The sequence below is a fragment of the Oncorhynchus kisutch genome, linkage group LG20 (assembly GCF_002021735.2).
Source record: "Oncorhynchus kisutch isolate 150728-3 linkage group LG20, Okis_V2, whole genome shotgun sequence".
NCBI classification, from domain to species: domain Eukaryota; kingdom Metazoa; phylum Chordata; class Actinopteri; order Salmoniformes; family Salmonidae; genus Oncorhynchus; species Oncorhynchus kisutch.
The window spans coordinates 24,931,184-24,957,462 of NC_034193.2; the positions used below are offsets into that span (position 1 = coordinate 24,931,184).

The window sequence follows — 26,279 nt, forward strand, 5'->3', positions numbered from 1 at the left end:
GATTCTGCGAATGACATAAGATTATGGGGAGTGGAAGGCAATGAGGTCCTATGGTATAATAATAAGCCACAGATTCCTACACCAATAGAATGGCCTACGGAATGAGAGAGCACACGTGCAGGCACACACACACACGTTTGTTTTACTACCATTGTGCGAACCAAACTATTGACTCCCATTCAAACTCCTATATTCCCTAACCCCTAATCCTAAATGTAACCCTGAGCCCTTAATTTAACCCTAACCTTAATCCTAACTTTAACCACAAACCCCTGACCCTAACTTCTAACCCATGGTACTCCAACCCTGTTCCTGGAGAGCTACCTTCCTGTAGGTTTCCCCTCCAAACTCAATTGTAACTAGCCTGATTCAGTTTATCAACCAGCTAATTATTAGAAGTGGGTGTGCTCGATTAGAGTTGGAGCGAAAACCTACAGGACGGTAGAGCTCCAGGAGCTTGGTTGGAGAACCCTATCCTAACCATAACCCTGACCTTAAACCTAACCCCCAACTCTAACCCCAACTCTAATTCTAACCATAAACCTAATTGTAACCCTAACCCTAAACCTAACCCCTAAGCCTAAAATAACCTTTTCCTTGTGGGTGCCGACGAAATGTCTCCAATTTTCCTTGTTTTTACATGTTTTATATACACTGCTCAAAAAAATAAAGGGAACACTTAAACAACACAATGTAATTCAAAGTCAATCACACTTCTGTGAAATCAAACTGTCCACTTAGGAAGCAACACTGATTGACAATAAATTTCACATGCTGTTGTGCTAATGGAATAGACAACAGGTGGAAATTATAGGCAATTAGCAAGACACCCCCAATAAAGGAGTGGTTCTGCAGGTGGTAACCACAGACCACTTCTCAGTTCCTATGCTTCCTGGCTGATGATTTGGTCACTTTTGAATGCTGGCGGTGCTTTCACTCTAGTGGTAGCATGAGACGGAGTCTACAACCCACACAAGTGGCTCAGGTAGTGCAGCTCATCCAGGATGGCGTTGTAGGGAGGTCATACAGGCATGTGGAGGCCACACACACTACTGAGCCTCATTTTGACTTGTTTTAAGGACATTACATCAAAGTTGGATCAGCCTGTAGTATGGTTTTCCACTATAATTTTGAGTGTGACTCCAAATCCAGACCTCCATGGGTTGATAAGTTTGATTTCCATTGATCATTTTTGTGTGATTTTGTTGTCAGCACATTCATGTATGTAAAGAAAAAAGTATTTAATAAGAATATTTAATTCATTCAGATCTAGGATGTGTTATTTTAGTGTTCCCTTAATTTTTTTGAGCAGTGTATATAGTAAAACCAAAAACACATGAAACTGCCGGGCATACCGCTATTCGCTGCCTATCTGACTTGTATGGCCGTTTTTTATGATTTCTTTTCCCGTGGCGCAGTATAGTTGTGTGTTATGTCTACGCCTTACAGCTCGTGTCTGTGGTGTATAGCTGCTTGTTATATGCTCTTCGGTTTCTTTTGTCTGCAGGTTACAGCTTGTTTTGTTTCTGTTTGCACCTGCACTGCAGTAGCCTAAAGATAAATGTAAAAAAATGACACAACTGTGTGTGTGTATATCATTATCAAGGCCTTGTATAAGTTGGTGTGTGCGCATGCGTGCATGCATGTATTCGTGTCTCCCTGTGTGTGCATCACTGAGTGTTTGTAGCCTTCACATCGTTTCCCTCTGCACCTGCGGATGCTTCTTGGAGCCTGCGCTCTCTCTGAGAAACGGTCATCAATAACGTTGAGTGGGTTCCTCTTTTCCTCCCTTAAGCCATGGCTCCACCTGGCACCAATTATCTTGAGTGATGAAAAGAGCGCTCTGTCTGTTGACCCATTAGCGAGCACCTCTTGCACGTGCTTTTCTACCCCGAGCTGCATCCAGGCTCATTTTTAATGGGCTTTTATAGGGTTGACTGGTGGTTCATTCAAAATACGCATTTCACCTCGTTTTTGTATTTCATGTATTTCATAATAGAAACACTTGAGTAAATGTGGGATTAAAAAGTATATTGGAAGCAGGTGCTTCCACACAGTTGAGGTTCCTGAGTTAATTAAGAAAATATTTAAGGCCATTATTTTGGCTACGATGGCTATGTCCACATAGGATGACAATGCCCGCATCCACAGGGCACGATTAGTCACCGAAATGGTTGGATCAGCTTGAAAACGATGTATTTCAAAGCTGGAGAGTAAACGCTGTAAGTTTCATCAAATTCTGTAGCGCATCAAATTAATTTCCTGACTTGCGACATAGAACAGAATTCTATCATCTACTTTACACAAAGAACCAGCAATTTCAGCCTATTTACAGTGCATTCGCAAAGTATTCAGACCCCTTGACTTTATCCACATTTTGTTACGTTACAGCCTTATTCTAAAATGTATTAAATAACATTTTCCTCAATCTAAACACAATACCCGATAATGCCAATGCAAAAATAGGTTTTTAGATTTTTTTGCAAATCTATCAAAATAAAAAATAAATCCCTTATTTACATAAGTATACCTACTCTTTGCTATGAGACTCGAAATGGAGATCAGGTGCATCCTGTTTCCATTGATCATTTGGGGTGGCAGGGTAGCCTAGTGGTTAGAGCTGATAAGGTACAAATCTGTCGTTCTGCCCCTGAACAGGCAGTTAACCCACTGTTCCTAGGCCATCATTGAAAATAAGAATTTGTTCTTAACTGACTTGCCTAGGTAAAAAAAAAAATCTGGAGTTGTGGACTCCAATCAAGTTGTAGAAACATGTGGTAAATTCAATTGATTGGACATGATTTGGAAAGGCACATACAGTGCCTTGCGAACGTATTCGGCCCCCTTTAACTTTGCGACCTTTTGCCACATTTCAGGCTTCAAACATAAAGATATAAAACTGTATTTTTTTGTGAAAAATCAACAACAAGTGGGACACAATCATGAAGTGGAACGACATTTATTGGATATTTCAAACTTTTTTAACAAATCAAAAACTGAAAAATTGGGCGTGCTAAATTATTCAGCACCCTTAAGTTAATACTTTGTAGCGCCACCTTTTGCTGCGATTACAGCTGTAAGTCGCTTGGGGTATGTCTCTATCAGTTTTGCACATCGAGAGACTGAAATTTTTTCCCATTCCTCCTTGCAAAACAGCTCGAGCTCAGTGAGGTTGGATGGAGAGCATTTGTGAACAGCAGTTTTCAGTTCTTTCCACAGATTCTCGATTGGATTCAGGTCTGGACTTAGACTTGGCCATTCTAACACCTGGATATGTTTATTTTTGAACCATTCCATTGTAGATTTTGCTTTATGTTTTGGATCATTGTCTTGTTGGAAGACAAATCTCCGTACCAGTCTCAGGTCTTTTGCAGACTCCATCAGGTTTTCTTCCAGAATGGTCCTGTATTTGGCTCCATCCATCTTCCCATCAATTTGAACCATCTTCCCTGTCCCTGCTGAAGAAAAGCAGGCCCAAACGATGATGCTGCCACCACCATGTTTGACAGTGGGGATGGGGTGTTCAGGGTGATGAGCTGTGTTGCTTTTACGCCAAACATAACGTTTTGCATTGTTGCCAAAAAGTTAAATTTTGGTTTCATCTGACCAGAGCACCTTCTTCCACATGTTTGGTGTGTCTTCCAGGTGGCTTTTGGCAAACTTTAAACAACACTTTTTATGGATATCTTTAAGAAATGGCTTTCTTCTTGCCACTCTTCCATAAAGGCCAGATTTGTGCAATATACGACTGATTGTTGTCCTATGGACAGAGTCTCCCACCTCAGCTGTAGATCTCTGCAGTTCATCCAGAGTGATCATGGGCCTCTTGGCTGCATCTCTGATCAGTCTTCTCCTTGTATGAGCTGAAAGTTTAGAGGGACGGCCAGGTCTTGGTAGATTTGCAGTGGTCTGATACTCCTTCCATTTCAATATTATCGCTTGCACAGTGCTCCTTGGGATGTTTAAAGCTTGGGAAATCTTTTTGTATCCAAATCCGGCTTTAAACTTCTTCACAACAGTATCTCGGACCTGCCTGGTGTGTTCCTTGTTCTTCATGATGCTCTCTGCGCTTTTAACGAACCTCTGAGACTATCACAGTGCAGGTGCATTTATACGGAGACTTGATTACACACAGGTGGATTGTATTTGTCATCATTAGTCATTTAGGTCAACATTGGATCATTCAGAGATCCTCACTGAACTTCTGGAGAGAGTTTTCTGCACTGAAAGTAAAGGGGCTGAATAATTTAGCACGCCCAATTTTTCAGTTTTTGATTTGTTAAAAAAGTTTGAAATATCCAATAAATGTCGTTCCACTTCATGATTGTGTCCCACTTGTTGTTGATTCTTCACAAAAAAATCTTTGTTTGAAGCCTGAAATGTGGCAAAAGGTCGCAAAGTTCAAGGGGGCCAAATACTTTCGCAAGGCACTGTACCTGTCTATATAAGTTCCCACAGTTGACAGTGCATGGCAGAACAAAAACCAAGCCATGAGGTCGAAAGGAATTGTTCTTGCAGCTCCGAGACAGGATTGTGTCAAGGCACAGATCTGGGGAAGGGTACAAAAACATTTCTGCAGCATTGAAGGTCCCCAAGAACACAGTGGCCTCTATCATTCTAAAATTTAAGAAGTTTGGAACCACCAAGACTCTTCCTAAAGCTAGCCGCCAGGCCAAACTGAGCAATCGGGGCAGAAGGACCTTGGTCATGGAGGTAACCAAGAACCTGATGGTCACTCTGACAGAGCTCCAGAATTCCTCTGTGGAGATGGGGAGAACCTTCCAGTAGGACAACCATCTCTGCAGCACTCCACCAATCCGGCCTCTATGGTAGAGTGGCCAGACGGAAGCCATTCCTCAGCCCGCTTGTGGAGTGCTCAGAGACCATGAGAAACAAGATTCTCTCGACTGATGAAACCAAGATTGAACTCTCGTCTGAATGTCAAGCGTCTGGAGGAAACCTGGCACCATCCCCACGGTGAAGCATGTTGGGGATGTTTTTCAGCGGCAGGGACTGGAAGACTAGTCAGGATTGAGGGAAAGATGAGCAAAGTACAGAACGATCCTTGATGAAAACCTGCTCCAGAGCCCTCAGGACCTCAGACTGAGTTGAAGTTTCACCTTCCAACAGGACAACAACCCTAAGCACACAGCCAAGACAACACAGGAGTGGCTTCGAGACAAGTCTCTGAATGTCCTTGAGTGGCCCAGCCAGAGCCCGGACTTGAACCAGATCTCTGGAGAGACCTGAAAATAGCTGTGCAGCGACGCTCCCCACCTGACAGAGCATCAGAGGATCTGCAGAGAAGAGAGAGAAACACCCCAAATACAGGTGTGCCAAGCTTGTAGTGTCATACCCAAGAAGACTCGAGGCTGTAATCACTGCCAAAGGTGCTTGAACAAAGTACTGAAATGAGGGTCCCAGAGCCCTGTTGTGTCTGCACTGGGGTTGGAGCTAGTCTGATGATGCAAGAATAGTGTGTGTGTGTGTGTGTGTGTGTGTGTGTGTGTGTGTGTGTGTGACGAGCAAGTTAGACTTAGAACCCCATTGATACTGTGAAACATGAAAGCTTTTTATTAATACTTATGTCAATTTTATATTTCAGTTCCAATTTTATTTTCCTTATAAAAACCTGTTTTTGCTTTGTCATTATGGGGTATTGTGTGTAGATTGGTGAGTGGGAAAAAACAATTTAATCCAATTTAGAATAAGGCTGTAACATAACAAAATGTGGAAAATGTGAAGGAGTCTGAATACTTTCCGACGTTTAATGGCATGAGTCTTGTCCTGGAGGCAGAACTGAGCAGTTTCCCCTTAGGCCAGCTGCAAAGTTAAAATGGTCTATTATGGAAAAATGTATGGAAACAAAGATTAATTTAAGCTTAGAGTTAGGCATTAGGGTTATCAGTGTCGTTGGGGTTAGGTTGAGGTTTAAAATCTGGTTTTATTACTTTGTGGCTGACCACTCTGCAGAGCTGCCTCCAGAACAAGATTTGTGCGCTAATATGACTAGAATGATGTTAACAGTAGCTATTACGGTGAAAAAGTGAAAAAAATACCATGATATTGTTTGAGGAGAGTGCACAACAACAAAACCCTTTTATCACTGCAACTGGTTGGATACATTCACATCGGAAGGTAAATAATGTACTTACATTCAGTAATCTTGCTCTGATTCATCACACCTTCTCCTGCTCCTCCCCTCCGGCATACGACGTCGCCAGAATACTAACCACCGGTCCTGATTCACACCTGGACACTCTCTTATGTTTTCTCACCAGTTGGTATTATTCTTGTGTACCGGCGTATAGCCATATGGAATTGTCTCGTTTCTGGTTTTGTTGTTCTATTAAAACGTTGCACCTTCACCTGCTTCCTGACTCACAGCTCTGTTATAACCGAATACCAACTCAAACTATGGAAGCAGCAGGAAAGTCGGAAATCTCAGATGGTCGATGAACAAGGGTGTCTTCTACGTCAATACCATGACCAGCTGGCTCAACTGGGGACTTCCATGAAAGAGGTTCTCCGCAGTCTGCAGCGTCTCAAACACCCCCGAGAGACATTGCAGCCAAGCATTTGAGGATACTCTAGAGCCAGTCTACCCAGCGAGCCAGCGCAACGGCCCATTCAGCAACACGCTCAGGTCAGTTATGCCCGTCTACCCCTCCCTGAAAAATATGACGGTACACGATCCAATTGCCATGGCTTCCTCCTTCAATTTTCTCTATTTTTCACACCAGTTGGGACCCCCACTACCGAGGGGTCTAAGGTTGCCACGGTTCTTTCTCTGCTGACCTGGTGGGCATTGGAATGGGCTTTGGTCGTCTTGGAGATAGGAGAGGAGGAGATTACTATGAGGGGTTCATGGCTCTGTTTAAATGCATTTTCGATCATCCCGCGGAGGGCAGAGAGGGAGGTAAGCTTCTGCTTCAACATTCGTCATCCTCACCAACCATCGGCACCTAGAATACAAACGGACAGCAAGGAGACTGAATCCGCGCCAAGCCAGGTGGGCTCTTTTATTCACCAGGTTAAACTTCACTCTGACCTATCGCCCAGGTTCTTAGAACATCAAGGCCGTTGCTCTGTCCCGTATCTACGATTCGGGAGAGGTTCCTGACCAGAGGGCACCCATAATCTCATCCTCCCAAGTCGTGGGTCCAGTGGTTGGGGACATAGATGTGGACATCTGCCAGGCTCTAGAGAGGGAGCCCACACCCTGGAATTGTCCTCCCGAGCGCATCTACATTCCCACAGGGATAAGGGATCGGCTGCTGACCAGGGCACACACAGCTGTCGTCGCTGGAAGTCCAGGTATTACTCGCACCTTCCACTCCATCGCGGAGAAGTACTGGTGGCCCACCTTGGTGCAGGTGGGCCACCAACTCCGGGTTCCGTATATGCTCAAAACCAAGTCCCCCCGGAATGCTCCAGCAGGGAAGCTCCTGCCGCTTCCCGTGCCTAAGCAACCTTGGTCACATCTATCCATTGACTTTGTAACCGATCTTCCCTCCTCTGACGGTTTCACCACCATTCTGGTGGTAGTGGATAGATTTTCCAAGTCATGTTGATTAATTGCTCTTCTGAGGTACTCTTCCAGCAGGTCTTCTGGCATTATGGCCTTCCGGAGGACATCGTCTCTGACTGTGGCCCCCAATTTACATCATGAGTTTGGAGGGACTTTTTGGAGAAGCTCAGGGACACGGTCAGCCTCACTTCCGGGTATCGGCCTCAGTCCAATGGGCAGGTGAAGAGGATGAACCAGGAGCTGGGGAGGTTCCTGAGGAGTCTCTGTCAGGAACAGCAGCGTGACTGGGCACGCTTCCTTCCCTGGGCAGAGTACGCTCAGAACTCCCTACGTCACTCCTCCACTGGGTTGACCCCATTCCAGTGTGTTTTGGGTTTCCAGCTGGCCCTGGCCCCGTGGACCCCAGTCCAGACCACGGCTCCTGCGGTAGATGAGTGGTTCCGGCATGCGAAGGGGGTGTGGAGTGACACGCATGTGACACTCCGGCGCACTGTCCATCGTCAGAAGGAACAGGCAGGCCGCAACCACAGTGAGACCCCTGTGTTCCATCCTGGGGACTCTGGCTCTTTACCCGGAAACTCCCACTCCGCCTGCCCTGCAACAAACTGAGCCCCCGATTTGTGGGGCCGTTCAATGTTCTCCGGAGGGTCAATGAGGTGACGTACGGGTTACAACTGCCCAGTCACTATTGCATATCACCCTCTTTTCATGTCTCCGTTCTCAGGACGGTGGTTCCTGGTCCCCTAGCTGATACTGTCCCCCACGACAAACCTCCACACCCTGGACATTGAGGGGGGTCAGCTTCAGTATCTGGTGGACTTGTTCCGGTGGACATTCTGGACCCCAACATCATCTGTGACTTCCACCTTCTCCGCCCGGACCGACCTGCTCCGTGTCCTCGGGGTCGTCCCTCTGGTCGGCTTCGTCCTGCGGCTGGAGCCGTGCGTCAGAGAGGGGGTACATCTTCTCCTGCTCCTCCCCTCCGGCGTACACCATTGCCAAAATACTAATCACCGGTCCTGGGATTCATCATTACGCACACCTGGCACTCATTATTACGCACACCTGTTAATCATTATGATTCACACCTGGAATTCATTACCTTCATTTCCTCCGCTTTATATGTCACTATCCTATGTTTTCTCAACAATTGGTATTATTCTTGTGTACCGGCGTATAGCCACATGGAATTGTCTCGTTTCTGGTTGTTGTTGTTTTATTAAACGTTGAACCTGATTCCTGACTCACAGCTCCAATATAACACTGAGGGTCCCAGACATAAAATGTTGCATAGTTTTGTTCGGTAAAATACATTGATGTTAAAATGTAGGAACTGGGGTCTACAGTTTGACCCCACTACTGTCTCTGACTCCACACCTACCCTGCCTAGACCATCAAGATGTGAGAAAATTAGTGTATTAGCTAATGATCCATCATGTATGACATTCCTGGGAGTATGTAAACTTAAATGTTGTATTACCATTGCATTTTCGTATGTTCTCTATAGTTTTGGACTTGAAAATGTATCAATTGACCAAGGCGGCAAACTCCTGGCAGATTTGATACAAAATATTGTGCAGTAAGGTAATTCTTTACTGGATCAGTCTGAAATGTTCACACACTGCTGCCATCTGGTGGCCAAAATCTAAATTACACATAGACTACTACCTGAAAGTTTGGCCTCTTGCATTTCAAAGATGAAAAATAAATACCCATGGGTTTTGGTTTGTATTATCTTTTACCAGATCTAATGTGTTATTCTCCTACATTAATTTCACATTTCCACAAACTTCAAAGGGTTTCCTAGGGGTTAGAGCGTTGGACTAGTAACCGAAAGGTTGCAAGTTCGAATCCCCGAGCTGACAAGGTACAAATCTGTTGTTCTGCCCCTGAACAGGCAGTTAACCCACTGTTCCTAGGCCGTCATTGAAAATAAGAATTTGTTCTTAACTGACTTGCCTAGTAAAATAAAGGTACAATTAAAAATAAAATAAAAAATTCAAATGGTATCAAGAATATGCATATCCTTGCTTCAGGTCCTGAGCTACAGGCAGTTAGATTTGGGTACGTCATTTTAGGCAAACATTTTTAAAACATTTTACGATCTTTAAGAGTGTAGCAAGATCAAGGGTGCGGGGTTTCCACGTCACCAAGTTCAATAACAAAACAGGCACCAGTAGCACAAATGGAATGCAACGGGGAAGTTTTAGGGATTTTCGTACAGGGGGAAAGAAGGGGGAATTCACCAATCACCTCACAGTCTACAAGCCTCTCTCTCTTTGTAGGTTCCATTTTCCAGGGGTAATCCACACTCGGGCCCTCAGCCAATCCGGTCCGGTACACAAGGGGGGTAATCCAACAATCCGGGTCACAACGGGCAATCACACAGATTTTGCTCTCGTTTCTCTCACTCTTCATACCTTTCTTGTCTCTCACCTCCTCTGCCCCTTTGTGCAGGCTGCTTCCTCCTTTATCCCCAAGCACTGGCTTAAAGACCCATAGCCTTTCCTCGTTGGGGCAGGAAGTCCATATAAGGTTTAGGGGTGGAGCCAGCTACCTGCAAGATCTCTCTCCTCAATTACCACTCCCCTCACCTCTCCCTGCCGGCTGCCACAAGAGGCTATGTAAAAATTAATGGAAACAAAGATTAATTTAAGGTTAGGGTTAGGCATTAGGGTTATCAGTGTTGTTAAGGTTAGGGTTAGGGTTAGGTTTCAAATCTGTTTTTATTCCTTTTTTGGCTGTGCCAGCTAGTGACCACTCTGTAGAGCTGCCTCCAAAACAAGATTCATGACAAAAAATGCCAACCAGCATTTATATATTTGTACCTGTTTTTTAAGTATTGTATGACATCACATGTTTTATGTATGTTTGCATATGTACAATCATGTTAATTAAACCTTCCCTTCATCCTCTCGTTATAGTAGCAAATCTGCATATTTCCGCAGGCCTATGTGAATAACTCCCATTATGCACCACTGACAGCACACCTAAGTACCTCAGTCGACACACTTGTGAGTGCATCCCACTGGGCTAATCACTATACAGTAGGTTTGCATTATTCAGCAATCTCAATTTAATTCCAGGCCTCTTAGGTTCGGGCTACATGGATCTCATATCAATATGCAAAGGCCAGGTTAAGTGCCTTGGCTTGTCTCATTGTCCCGAACTGCCGCAGTGGGTGCCAGCTGTGAACAGAAGGGTCCTGTGACAGGTTTGGGTCTCATGGGTGTTTTTCACACCTTACACCATTAGTCCTACCAAAGTGACTGCATGAAGTATCTGACTCATAACTGTTGTATTCGCCACTCACACTTCAGGGGCTGAAAGGTGTGCGTGTGGTGGTAGGGGTGTGTGTGTGTGTGTGTGTGTGTGTGTGTGTGTGTGTGTGTGTGTGTGTGTGTGTGTGTGTGTGTGTGTGTGTGTGTGTGTGTGTGTGTGTGTGTGTGTGTGTGTGTGTGTGTGTGTGTGTGTGTGTGTGTGTGTGTACACAGGGGAGTGACTGTGTGTGTATAGTGTGAGACTGTGCGTGTATATGTGTGAACTTTTTTGTGTGTGATTAGGCCTGTGTAAGTGTGAGACTGTTTGTGTGTGTCTATGTATGTGTGTGTATTTGACTGTGTGTGTGGGTGTTTGTGAGTAGCCTATTTACATGAGAGGAGGGTAAATGGCGACTTCCCAAATGTGCTCCTCTGCTCCTTGTCTCTTACCACGTCTCCCTGAATTTGAAAGGAACAAATGCATACCCTTGGGGGATGCCAGCCCTCTTCAATTGCTGCAGTCTCTCCCTCATGTGCTGTTGCATCAATTCATAGTTCCAAAAAACACAGACCACTCTCTCTCTGAACAACTGGCTGCTCAATTAGCGGAAAAGAGAGAAAGAGGGAGCAATAGAGGAAGGACCGTGTGAGAGTGAGACAGGGAGGGAAAAAAAGAGAGAGAGAGATAGCGAGAGAGAGAGAGAGAGAGAGACCCTTTCTTTTGAAATCCCAAACAATGCACAGAGCCTTTTTTCCTCCCTCTGACAGACGGATAGACAGATAGACAGATGGTAAAGACAGAGGCAGAGAAGACATTGTGGCCTTGTTCTTCTTCGGCTGTTTGAAGATGAGCAGTCTACAGAGGGTTGTTTGGCGGCGAGCTAAAAATAGAGTGTTGTGAGATGCATAGATAAATTTATGATTAGGGTTACGGAGGCGTTCACACGGCATGCCTCGGAAAAACGGTAAGGTATCGAGCACAAAAAACACTGCTGTTAGTCCTACAGTACATATTAGATTTCTTGTCGACTTCCTGTTTCTCACACTACTTAGTTCAACTGTTGTACCCCAAAATATGTTTTTTCGCTCCTTTTTGCTCCCAAAATGTTTTTTTTGCTCCTTTGTTTGTAAAGAAAACAATTGTAAACAAACATTGTATGGCCTCAAAACATGGTTAAACTATAATTTTGATAGCATGGATGGTCAGTCAAGGGCTGCGTTCAGTACGAAAAAACGTACTGGAACGTTCAATTCAACAGAAACGGTGCTGTACTGAACAACCAGCTGAAAAACAGGGAGGGGTTGGGTTGTGGAACGCTGTCAGCATGGCCGCTGCCCTTAAAATGCTTCACTCATTGCTTCAAGCCACACCCCGCCACACCACCAAACGGATCAAACATACCTCAAAAGTCTGTTCCAGAGCGCACAAGAACATTTTGGGGAAACGTAGTTGAGTACAAACCGTTCTGCAACGTAGCAAACATTCAATCGAACTGAATGCACCCCTTGTATCCATAGCTCTTTCCATTAATTTGAGAGTGGGTACATTTCTCTAGCCTCATCTCTCAGCTTTTTACCGAAACAGCTTGGTTTCTTGCAACTGAGTTGCTTCTTGATTGATTCCTGAAACAGCCCCAGCAACTAATAAGCAACTTATCTGCAACTTGGTTGCATGCAGTTGCAAAAATGTCAACTTTGTGCAATTAGTTGCAAGCTGGCCCTTGGATGTACACAGAGAGATAATATTAATCATATGCATGTCAATCTCTCCTGGCTCAAAGTGGAGGAGAGATCGACTTAATCACTACTTGTATTTATGAGCGATATTGACACGTTGAGTGGACCGAGCTGTCTATTTGAGCTGCTGGAGCACAGCTCGGACACCCATGCATACCCCACAAGACCTGCCACAAGAGGTCTCTTCACAGTCCCCAAGTCCAGAACAGACTATGGGAGGCGCACAGTACTACATAGAGCCATGACTACATGGAACTCTATTCCACATCAAGTAACTGATGCAAGCAGTAAAATTTGCTTTAAAAAACATAAAAATACACCTTATGGAACAGCAGGGACTGTGAAGCAACACAAACATAGGCACAGACACATGCATACACAGACGATAACATACGCACTATACACACACGTACACATGGATTTTGTACTGTAGATATGTGGTAGTGGTGGAGTAGGGGCCTGAGGTCACAAAGCATGTTGTGAAATCAGTGAATGTATTGTAATGTTTTTAAAACTGTATAAACTGCCTTAAGTTGCTGGACCCCAGGAAGAGTAGCTGCTGGGGATCCTTAATAAATACAAATACAAAGCAACTGCCAATCAAAACAAATGCTGTTATCACATGATCCATTCCAAGGTTCAGAACTCTGACCAAGTTGTCATGTCAACACAGCTGTCAGTGCTACGGGAACCACAATGATTGATAGAATTGTTAATAGAATGGCTAGTAAAGGTTTATGTACATGGTTTGGCAGTCAATAAATGTAACGTTCAAAGTGAACCTAAACCTCTCACTGACCAGTTTCAACTTAAGTTATTCACCATGAATTAGCTTAATTAGTTGCTATCTTGGATAGCTCAATGCTAGCTAGCTGTGTTGGTGTTTGCAATGCCATTTTGGCTAGCTAGCTAAATTGTACTGGCTGCATTGTGTTTATATCCATGCTGTTACAATAACCAAACGGTTGGAAAATTTGTGAAGCCATTATGTAATGCAGCAGATGACATGGGGCATAGAATTCTCAAACAATATGACAGAAGCTGCTTCAATTTAATTGTCTGTTGCATGCAATTCTAATCGCGTTTGAGTTGCTTTATGTAACAGAAAGTTGCTCGAGATGATGTCACTTGGGGCGGCAGTGTAGCCTAGTGGTTAGAGCGTTGGTCTAGTAACAAGTTCAAATCCCCGAGCTGACAAGGTACAAATCTGTTGTTCTGCCCCTGAACAGGCAGTTAACCCACTGTTCCTAGGCCATCATTGAAAATAAGAATTTGTTCTTAACTGACTTGCCTATAAAAACTTGCAACTAAAATGTTGCTTTGTGTAACTCCAGCCTTATTGTGCAAGCTGCAGATTGCCCCTTTAAGTACACTCAACTTATTACACTGAGTTGACTAAACATTTCATCCTAAAAGTACAGAGAACTAAGCCATAGTCCTGTCAGCAAATTTAAAACATTTAAATATATTTAAGTTAGGACGCTTGTCAGTATTTACGGTGCACCAAGAAACAAGAAACATGGCAAAGAAAGTGCCAACAGTGGTGTTGGCACTTAGGGGAGATAATTGTCAAATTATGTATTATGCAAATGTATGTTTTATACAAGAGCTAAGGGGGAGGATATCATTGAGATAGAAGTGAAAGAAATCAATGGCCACCCACTGTCAGTTTAATCGGGTTCTCTCAGGCCTCACTTTTAGCTTTGTGCGTAAACTATCTGGCTTTTCTGGGGGTGGTGGGTATTTTTAGCCTTATTTTGCCTATTTTAGCCTAACTAGCCAACACTCCACGTGCTTGCGTGCTTTGGTCTGAGTGTATGTATGTGTGAAGAGGAGCTAGCTATATGTAGCATCTCCAAATCCTGCTTAAGCAGCTTTAGCAATTAGCATGAGGTGGTAGATGTCTGTACATGTCGTCATTGGGCTAACATGGCTATTCATTGGGGCTGGGATTTGCCAGGGACCTCACGATACGATATTAGGTGCCGATACGATATGTACTGTGATTCTCGTGACTCTCACTATTCTATATGTATTGCTATTTGATACTGTGATTTTATTGCGATTCGATGTTCCAAACATATTGCTCACCATATGTCTGCTGCAGCGGGACAAGAGAGAACCACGAGAAAACTAGATTTGATCAGTCAGGGAAATAAAAGTGCTGAAAACAACATTCGCTCCCTGTTTAAAAAGAAGTTTAGGGAAAAATCTACGAAGGAAAAATACTGGCATTTTGGTGCAGGCACAACCAACTAGTGCAAAAATTATATTGTCAAACTCATACAATGCGAGATATCATCAAAAAGATAGGTTTAGATATGTAGCTGTGTCGATTCCTTCCCCCCATCACTACTATTCATGTCCCCTTTCATTGCTAATTTGTACCTTGCATGGGAGTTGGCGTTTAAGGGCAGCACAGCATCTGTTTATGGACGTATTTCCGGTCATTATCAGGAAGTAAGGTGTTTTTGTTTTTTAAAGATATTTTGACAATATTTTACTGACTGTTAGCTGTCGCTAATGCACTGTCATTGAGAAGGTTGGCTAGCCTCACAGGCTATACTGTACATATCTATTTCAAACTGTACATTGCATTGACCTTATATTGTACCGTGAAGTGAAATGAGATTATTGTTATAAATCAAATCAAATGTTATTTGTCACATGCGCTGAATACAGCAGTGAAATGCTTACTTACAAGCCCTTAACCAACAATGCAGTTTTAAGAAAAATACCTTAAAAAAATTACAAATAAAAGCAACAAATAACTAAACAGCAGTAAAATAACAATAGCGAGGCTATATACAGAGGGTACCAGTACAGAGTCAATGTGTGGGGGGGCACCGGTTAGTCGAGTTAATATGTACATGTAGGTAGAGTTATTAAAGTGACTATGTATAAATAATAACATAGAGGTTCAGCAGCGTAAAGGGGGGGCAGTGCATATTGTCTGGGTAGCCATTTGATTAGATGTTCAGGAGTCTTATGGCTGGGGGCATTATTTTTTTTTTTTTACCTTTATTTAACTAGGCAAGTAACTTAAGAACAAATTGTTATTTACAATGACGGCATACCGTTCGCATCTTGCACTGAGATGCAGTGCCTTAGACCGCTGCGCCACTCGGGAGCCCTGTTGAGAAGCCTCTTGGACCTAGACTTGGCGCTCCGCTACCGCTTGCCGTGCAGTAGCAGAGAGAAGCAGAGAGGGTGGCTGGAGGCCTTCTTCTGACACTGCCTGGTATAGAGGTCCTGGATGGCAGGAAGCTTGGCCACAGTGATGTACTGGGCCGTACACACTACCCTCTGTAGTGCCTTACGGTCGGAGGCCAAGCAGTTGCCATACCAGGCAGTGATGCAACCCATCAGGATGCTCTCGATGGTGCAGCTGTAGAACCTTTTGAGGATCTGAGGATGCCAAATCTTTTCAGTCTCCTGAAGGGGAATAGGTTTTGTCGTGCCCTCTTCACGACTGCCTTGGTGTGGAAGAGAGGAGTGGAAGAGAGGAGTTGACGTATAAGGGCTTTACAGAATTTGTTTATAGAAGTTTGTCCTGTCATCATCAGAGAAAAAAAGATCAACACCAACCCTGATCTTATGGTTATATGTAAGCCAACACAACACAGAGGCAATTTACGGCAGTCACACTGAGGCTTTGTGAGACTGATGGTTGGGTTAAGAAATATGTTGTATGGACAACCTGCCACTTTTACCTTGATCCAGGGCAAACTCTTTGCAATTACTATCCCATATCTCGGGAAGGCCTTGATTTCTTAAATATTCCAAATATCATCAGGGGTGTGAGAGTGTGAGTGTGTGCGTGTGAGAGTGTGCGTGTGTAATCCTAAATTACATCTAGATTAATATATCAAGAATATAATTGCCACAGTAAAAGGTCATCACTGTCAGCACACTCTTGTTCTCTTGTTCTCCAACTGTGACTTTTCTGGGTCAGCACTTTGTGGAGCTCAATCAAGGGTATTAGAAGGATCATCATTCAGAGTGTTATAAATGATCAGTTCGTGGCCCTGGGTTGGTCTAGCTAATAGTTAGCGTTGCCTCCTCCTTCATCCTTCTGTATTCTCTTGTTGCTTTTCCATCTCTCTCTCTCTCCTCTCTCTCTCTCTCTCTCTCTCTCTCTCTCTCTCCCTCTCTCTCTCTCTCTCTCTCTCTCCCTCTCTCTTCTTTCTCTCTCTCTCTACCCTTGCTCTCTCTCTACATCTCTCCCTCTCCACCTATGCTTTCTCTCTCTCTCCGTCTCGCTTTCTCTTTTCCTTTCTCTCTCTAACCTTGCTTTCTCTCTCTCTCCATCTGTTCTCTGTACAGACATTTTTATTTAAAGGTCAGCAGGTCACTCAGTTTGGCAAGCTGTGTGTGTGTGTAAACAAACACGGACGCACGCACTCTCACAAACACTTGCCCAAACCAAAGTTAGCACACAAATATATACAGTCATGCTTACACACACACACACACACACACACACACACACACACACACACACACACACACACACACACACACACACACACACACACACACACACACACACACACACACGCACACACACATTTTATATTATTGCTTCTTCCGTAGTGCCTCCATAGTAGTATAATGTGCTGTGAATGATGTAACCTTTACACTGTGGAATGACTGTTTGTGGAGGCACAGTCAAGAAGCCAAAACACAGATGACACGTCTCTTTCGCTTCCTTGCTCTCTTCTTTCACTCTTGCTTGTGTCCCATCACTTCCATCTCTCTCTAGTCTTCACTCTCCTCTCTCTGTCCTATCTTTCTATTTTTGTCCCTCTTGCTTCCTTGCTATTTTCTCCATCACTCTATCCCCCCGTCTTGGCACGGGCACTGTCCCTGGCACGCTACCCTGCCCGTAATCACACCTCTAACCTGCCAAGTGCTCAGCCAGCCATCACCACCCAATCAATGTCCATAGAGACAGAGGGGGGCGGAAACAGAGAGGAGGGTGGGGGGGGGCATTCAAAGGAGAGGGAACATCAAATGTGGAGAAGTGTATAGTGAAGGAGACAAGAATGAATCGAAGAGAAAACAGAGTGGGTGAGGAGAGAGTTCAGAGAAAATGTTCATACGAAAGCGAACAGAGGGAGAGAGGGAAACAAGATAACGACGCAAAGAGAGGGGTGCGACAATAAAGAGGCAGAGAAGGGAGAGACGGATGAAGAGTGCGTGCAGGATAGATATAGAGAGCACAGGAGGTTGCTGGCACCTTAATTGGGGAGGATGAGCTCGTGGTAATGGCTGGAGCGGAATAGGTAGAATGGTATCAAACACATGGTTTCTATGTGTTTGATGCCATTCCATTTGCGCCGTTCCAGCCATTATTATGAGCAGTGCTCCCCTCAGCAGCCTCCACTGATAGAGAGAGCGCAGTATCATAATTTCCCCCTCATAAATGTGCATTCCCACTAGGCAGACACGGGTTGAATCAACGTAGTTTCAATGTCAGTTCAATGAAATTACGTTGAACCAACATGGAATAGACATCTGTGCCCGGTACGTTGTGTGTTAATTGAAGAACTGATGGGCCATGTGACGAGGCTCTGTACTCTTCTGCACTATCAGAGTTTTAATTCAACACTACCTCTTTATATCCAGTGTTTCCCCTATTGATTCATTTCCAATAAGGGGCACAAAGACGCCCATAATCAACATCTAGGGGCTCTTTAACAATATTTCAGGCAAATGAAACCAATCAATGCAAAAGTAATTTAGACAGAGAGGGAAACGTAGTTCTATTTCAGAGCTGTAGGCAAAGGTGGCCCACCCCAGCTTTACAATGATAGGGGAATCACTGCTCCATACCCCTTTGATTAGAACTCAAACCCATTGAGTGGAATTGTTATTTTAATTTGATTTATTTAACCAGGCAAGTCAGTTAAGAACAAATTCTTATTTTACAATGACAGCCTACCCCGGCCAAACCCGGATAATATTGGGGCCAATTTGTGCACCGCCCTATGGGACTCCCGATCACGGCCAGTTGTGATACAGCCCGGGATCAAAGCAGGGTCTGTAGTGGAGCCTCTGGCACTGAGATGCAATGCCTTAGACTGCTGCGCCACTCGGGAGACTATCAACCTCACCCATTAGTCTTACCTCTCCCTTAGAAACCTCCCCCAGCAGGGAGGTAGAGGGGGTAAAAAGGGCCAAAATCATTTGTTTCAGAGAACATAGCTGTCACTGCACCCCAAAGGAGGAGAAGGTCACTTAGCAGAGCGCTGAGGCCGGCGGTCCCATTTAAGACTATGACAAATTCTCCCAGAGCCATTTGAAATTGGAGTGGAGAGGGACAGCGAGAGTGGAGAGAGGAGAGAGAGGGGGATAGAGAGAGAGAGAGAGAGAGAGAGAGAGAGAGAGAGACACAATACGAGAAAGAGGGATGATATGCCACATGTCCTCCTGGCCGTTATACACTGAGACTCCTCTAACCGGTTGGAAATGGGCCTGTGGCTGCCAGCCGGGGCTTTGGCTTGGCGGGAAGTGAAACATGGGACACCCTTTGTTTCCCCCATGTCTTGTTGAGCCAGCGACCCACTGAGTTATGACCCAGCTGGTGGCCAGACAAAGAAAACATCTGTTACCTGATTGAGTCATAAATTCTCAGGTGACGGTCGAGGACTGAGTCCGCCCTCCCTGGTCGAAATTTTCCCGTAGCTCATCCCTTTTAACACTCGTCTGTGTGTGTATGCTAGGTGACTGGTGTGTGAGTGTTTCCATGATCAAGCAAAAAAGGTACATTGAGCACAGAGATACTTTTGGTTGAAATAATTGGGGCCCATGGGAAAGGGGATGTCCAAAAAACATCTTTAACACTAACATTTTGTTAAACAAATACTTTTTGAGGGCAGTCTCAGTTTGCATATAGATCATTGACAACCTAATGTTGCGTGTGACCAGTTGGGTTCAAACCCGGGATTCCTGCATGCCTGTGTTAGACACTTAAGCTAAAGCCTAGGTAAGTATTCAAGTATAAAACAATGTTACTCATCACACAAGTGTGATTCAGCGAACCACCTCCATTCATACAACCTCTAGTACGTGGTGTGCCTGTCTAGAGTTCTGGAGAGTAACGGGAGCTGGAGCTCACGTGTGGCCAGGCACAAAGTTCCACCACTGGGATAAAAACAAACTCTCAGGGAACTACACCCAGACTGTCTCTGGAGCACTGTCCCTGTCAGTGCACATTCCATCACACACACACACGCGCGCGCGTACGCATGCACGAACACACACGCACACACACGCACACACATGCGCGCACAAACACTCTCACAAGCATGCACGCATACACACATTCTAACACAACATACACACATACACTGAGTGTATAAAACATTAGGAACACCTTCCTAATATTGAGTTGCACCCCCTTTTGCTCTCAGAACAGCCTAAATTCGTCAGGGCATGGACTCTACAAGGTGCTGAAAGTGTTCGACAGGGATTCTGGCCCATGTTGACTCCAATGCTTCTCACAGTTGTGTCAAGTTAAATCAAATCACATTTTATTTGTCAAATGCATTGAATACAACAGGAAGACCTTACCGTGAAATCCTTACAAGCCCTTAACCAACAATGCAGTTTTAAGAAAACAGAGTTAAGAAAACATTTACTAAGTAACACAGTAAAATAACAATAATGAGGCTATATACAGGGGGTACCGGTACCGAGTCAATGTGCGGGGGCACAGGTTAGTCAAGGTAGTTTGGACATGTAGGTAGGGGTAAAGTAACTGTGCAAAGATAATTAATAGTGAGTAGCAGCAGTGTAAAACAAAGGGGGAGGTGTCAATGCAAATAGTCTGGGTGGCCATTTGATTAATTGGGGGTAGTGACTGAGTGTCTTTGACAATTTTTTGGGCCTTCCTCTGACATCGCCTAGTATATATACGTCCTGGATGGCAGGAAGCTTGGCCCCAGTTATGTACTGGGCCGTACGCACTACCCTCTGTTGCACCCATTACGGTCTGATTCTGAGCAGTTGCCATACCAGGCGGTGATGCAACCGGCCAGGATGCTCTTGATGGTGCAGCTGGAGATCTTTTTGAGGATCTGGGGACCCATGCCAAATCTTTTCAGTTTCCTGGGGGGAAAAGGCGTTGTCATGCCCTTTTCACGACTGTCTTGGTGTGTTTGGACAATGATAGTTTGTTGGTGATGTGGACACCAAGGAACTTGAAACTCTCGACCCGCTCCACTACAGCCCTGTCGATGTGAATGGCCCTCCTTTTCCTGTAGTCCACGATCATCTCCTTTGTCTTGCTCACATTGAGGGTTAGGTTGTTGTCCTGGCAGTCTCTGACCTCCTCCATATAGGTTGTCGGTGATCAGGCCTACCACCGTTGTGTTGTCAGCAAATTTAATGATGGTGTTGGAGTTGTGCTTGGCCACGCAGTTGTGGGTGAACAGGGAGTACAGAAGGGGACTAAGCACACACCCCTGAGGGGTCCCCGTGTTAAAGATCAGTGTGGCAGATGTGTTGTTGCCTACTCTTACCACCTGGGGGTGGCCCATCAGGAAGTCTAGGATCCAGTTGCAGAGGGAGGTGTGTAGTCCTTAGCTTAGTGATGAGCTTTGTGGGCACTATGGTGTTGAATGCTGAGCTGTGGTCAATGAACAGCATTCTCACATAGGTGTTCCTTTTGTCCAGGTGGGAAAGGGCAGTGTGGAGTGAAATTGAGATTGCATCATCTGTGGATCTGTTGGGGCAGTATGCGAATTGGAGTGGGTTTAGGATTTCCGGGATGATGGTGTTGATGTGAGCCATGACCAGCATTTCAAAGCACTTCATGGCTACCGATGTGAGTGCTACGGGTCAGTAGTCATTTAGGCAGGTTACCTTCGCTTTCTTGGGCACAGGGACTATGGTGGTCTGCTTGAAATATTTAGATATTACAGACTTGGTCAGGGAGAGGTTGAAAATGTCAGTGAAGACACTTGCCAGTGTGTCTGTGCATGCTCAGAGTACACGTCCTGGCAAAGGCAGCCTTGTGATTGTTGAACTGTTTAAAGGTCTTGCTCACATTGGCTACGGAGAGCGTTATCACACAGTCATCCAGAACAGCTCGTGCTCTCATGCTTGCTTCAGTGTTGCTTGCCTCGAAGCGAGCGTAAAGGCATTTATTCCATCTGGTAGGCTCAGGTCACTGGGAAGCTCGCAGCTGTGCTTCCCTTTGTAGTCCGTAATAGTTTGCAAGCCCTGCCACATCTGATGATTTGCCTGTTTGACGCTTTGCCTGTTTGATGGTTCGTCTGAGGGCATAGCGGGATTTCTTACAAGCGTCCGGATTAGTGTCCCGCTTCTTGAAAGAGGAAGCTCTAGCCTATAGCTCGGATGTTGCCTGTAATAGCTTCTGGTTGGGATACAGTGCCTTGCAAAGGTATTCATCCCCCATTGCGTTTTTCCTATTTTGTTGCATTACAACCTGTAATTTAAATGGATTTTTATTTGGATTTCATGTAATGGACTTACACGAAATAGTCCAAATTTATGAAGTGAAATGAAAAGAATTACAAAAACGGAAAAGAGGTGCGTGCATACAGTGGGGAGAACAAGTATTTGATACACTGCCGATTTTGCAGGTTTTCCTACTTACAAAGCATGTAGAGGTCTGTCATTTTTATCATAGGTACACTTCAACTGTGAGAGACGGAATCTAAAACAAAAATCCAGAAAATCACATTGTATGATTTTTAAGTAACATTTAAATGTCTTGGAATGTCCAAGTCAAATCCCAGACCTCATTCCAATTGAGAATGTGTGGTATGACTTAAAGATTGCTGTACACCAGCGGAACTCATCTAAAACTTGAAGAATGGGCAAAAATCTCAGTGGCTCGATGTGCCAAGCTTATAGAGACGTGCAGTCGTAATTTCTGCAAAAGGTGGCTCTACAAAGTATTGACTTTGAATAGTTGAATAGTTATGCACGCTCAAGTTGTCCTTTTTTTGTCTTATTTCTTGTTTGTTTCACAAGAAAAAATATTTTGTTTCTTTAAAAGTGGTAGGCATGTGTGTAAATCAAATTATACAAACCCCCCAAAATATATTTGAATTCCAGGTTGTAAGACAACAAAATAGGAAACATATCAAGGGGGGTGAATACTTTTGCAAGCCACTGTATGTACATGCATTCACTGTTGGGGAAGATGTCGTTGATGTACTTATTGATGAAGCCAGTGACTGGGGTGATACACTCCTCAATGCCATTGGATTAATCCCGAAACATATTCCAGTCCTGTAGTGTAGCATCCGCGTCATTTGACCACTTCCGGTATTGGGCGAGTCACTGGTACTTCCTGCTTTAGTTTTTGCTTGCAAGTAGGAATCAGGAGGATATAATCATGGTCAGATTTGCCAAATGGAGGGCGAGGGAGAGCTTTGTATGTGTCTCTGTGTGTGGAGTAAAGGTGGTCTAGAGTTTTTTTTCTCTGGTTGCATTTGACATGCTGGTAGAAATGAGGTAAAACAGATTTAAGTTTGCCTGCATTAAAGTCCCCAGCCACTAGGAGCACCGCTTCTGGATGAGCATTTCCATGTTTGCTATTGGCCTTATATAGCTCATTGAGTGTGGTCTTAGTGCCAGTGTCGGTTTGTGGTGGTAAATAGATGGCTAAGAAAAATATAGATGAAAACTCTCTCGGTAGATAGTATGGTTCCACAGCTCATCATGAGGTACTCTGCCTTAGGCGAGCAATACCTCGAGACTACCTTAATATTAGACATTGCGCACCAGCTGTTTTTGACAAATAGATTTCCTTTGGGTGGTGGACCATTCTTCATACACAAGTGAAACTGTTGACCATGAAAAACGCAGCAGCATTACAGTTCTTGACACACTCAAACCGGTATGCCTGGCACCAATTACCATACCCCGTTCAAAGGCACTTAAATATTTTGTCTTGCCCATACAATCTCTAAATGCCACACATACACAATCCATGTCTCAATTGTCTCAATGTTTAAAATCCTCTTTAATCGTCTTCTCCCCTTCGTCTACACTGCCTGAAGTGGATTTAACAAGTGACATCAATAAGGGATCATAGCTTTCACCTGGATTCAACTCATCAGTCTATGTCATGTTTTGTACACTCAGTGTACATACAGAAACAGACACAACACTCACACACACACATATACACACACCACACAAATCCAGGTACAGAGTAGAAGGTTGTCAGGGCTCTGCAATCAATTAAAGTTTTGGATAGTGTTTTTTTTCTGTTGTGTGTGTGATACATTATTTTTTTGGGTTGATAGCCTTGGCTTGTTTCAATAGAAGTACCAACGATTTTGTAAACAATCTTCATTTTAAGAGACAGTAGAAAATGTAGGCCTATTTTCAATTGCTTTTGTATCTTTCTGACTGGTTATCCACTTTTACATGTAGGCCTACCAATTGTATTATTCCCTATGTAGGCTACTTTTGTTGTTTTATATTACACTGTTTCATATACAGTACACTCACCAGTCAGTTTATTAGGTACGCCATCCCGTTCATGAAAATTAATCGCTCCTACAGACAGTGAGTCACGTGGCCATGGCTTGCTATATAAAGCAGGCAGACAGGCATTGAGGCATCCAGTTACTGTTCGATTGAATGTTAAACTGGGTAAAACAAGTGACCTAAGCGACTTTGAGCGTGGTGTGACCGTCGGCGCCAGGCGCGCCGGATCCAGTGTCTCAGAAACGGTCGCCATCCTGGGCTTTTCACGCACCACAGTGTCTAGGGTTTACTGCGAAAGGTGCGACAAACAAAAAACATCCAATCAGCTGGAGTCCTGTGGGAGAAGACAGTTTGTTGATGAGATAGGTCGGAAGAAAATGCCAAGAATCATGCACGCTAACAGGCGGGCCACAAACATGCAAATCACGGCGCGGTACAACAGTGGTGTGCAGAATGACACAGTAGACGACCACATCGGGATCCAGTCCTATCAACTAAAAACAAGAAGAAGCGGCTCTAGTGAGGGCGCGATCAACGTTTGGCGTAAGCAGCATCCATGGACCCATCCTGCCTGGTGTGGGGAATGTATTCACGGCACACGTTATGTCCCTTGATACCAATTGAGCAACGAACGTTTCCGACACGTTTTATAATTCATGCCCCAAAGAATTCAGGCGGTTCTGGAGGCAAAGGGGAGTCCAAGCCGGTACTAGATGGGCGTACCTAATAACATTCTGTAATACGTTTTAAATATGTATATGCATTTTTGTATAAAAAACAAGGCTGCTTTATAAATAAAATGTATTATTATTACTTTTATGAATATTTGGATCTTGTAGATTTCATCTGGTGACATGCAGGTTCATCCCTCCTTAATTAAGCTATAGTCTTCTCTCAAACAACTCACAGAGTTCCGACTTCAATGTGTTCAACACAACTGGGAACTTGGAAAATAACAAGCTCCAACTGGTAAAAATGGTTTCGAACAGTCATCCAACTCGGAATTACAAATCGGGAACTCGGACCTATTTCTAGAGCCCCGCCTTTCCGACCTGAAGATCACTGATGTCATGATTTGACCTCGTTTTTCCCCGAGTTCCCAGTTGTCTTGAAAGCACCATGACACTGTCATTTAAGGCTAGCTGCTAGCTGTCACTTTCGATACATGCTGTCACTTTTGCCGTCTGTGGTGTCACATCCCAGTTTTTCTCAATCATGTTGGGTCTCAAAAGTAAATATAAATGCTTTGCATATAAACGAAAAATGTAGTCTAAAAATGGTTAGCTATGGCTATAAGTCCTCATCATTTGATTCAGGCCATTAAACTGCATTGCATTTAAACTAATATCTGGCAACTAGAATCAACGTCTTTGCGTGCGCACCTGCAAGGCTTCAAAGTAAAGCCGAATGTCTTACCTTTGATTCGGGCTGAATAGGCACAGTGCTCGGGCAACGATGGAGGTGTTGCGGTTCATTCTCCTTCTCATTGTTTTCCGTCATCTTTTGGCAGACAAGCAGAAGCTATTACAGTATACTGCCAAAATTGGATACCGTGGTTAAATTTGCTCTAGTGAAATACAACAAACGTCTAACGCGACCGGTATTCGTGGGCTATGAACTTGAAAGCATACGTAGGCTATAAAGGCTCATGCTTTTCACTTTTTCACGAGTCAAATCGAAGTAATTTACTCGATAACATTCCAGTGAATAAGGTATCTTGACGCGCAAAGCCACTCCGTCGCAAAAACAATATCCTCTCTCTTCCAAATAAAAAAAGTCCTCGTATCACGTTAGGCTACTTTAAAACAATTGTAAATATCCACTAGCCAAAGCGTATTATATAGCCTTTCTTTATCCGTGTATCTATTGATGAGCGCTGTCCACTGCTTCGCTCAGCTTCTGCCACACGCGCCTTTACAAAACTTTGATTTAGTGACAAGGTTGGCTCAACCTGATTGGCCTAACCCCCTTACACTATGCAAATGTTAGTGTAGTACCACGTCAGGACTGGATCAAAGTTGATGACGTTGGTAGACCTGGGCGGTGCTAGGACGCAGGTGTACGTCTCTGAAGATGTTGATGGCAATGCAACAGCTTGCTAACATGTCTATTAATAATGTTCTTTCGGTTTATGGTTATGACTGCTTTTATGTTGGATGATGTTATTTCAAAGTGGAGTTGTAGGAAGGCTAGGTGGAACGTTGTGTTTCAGCACCATATGCCCGGACAGGGTTTGACTCTTTCCTCGCGGTTCAGAACCATATTATAGCTGG

At 44.3% G+C, this 26,279-nt stretch overlaps 1 protein-coding gene across 1 annotated transcript in view; it reads right to left on the bottom strand.

Moving 5' to 3' along the window:
- The window catches only part of LOC109865221 (SH3 and cysteine-rich domain-containing protein 2), a 42,028-nt gene extending 16,117 nt beyond the window's left edge, over positions 1 to 25,911 (bottom strand). The window contains exon 1 of the mRNA XM_020453332.2: positions 25,423 to 25,911. Coding sequence (XP_020308921.1) covers positions 25,423 to 25,506 — 84 coding nt within the window. The 5' untranslated portion in view covers positions 25,507 to 25,911. The remainder of the gene's footprint in view (positions 1 to 25,422) is intronic.
- Between the last annotated feature and the right edge of the window lie 368 nt (positions 25,912 to 26,279).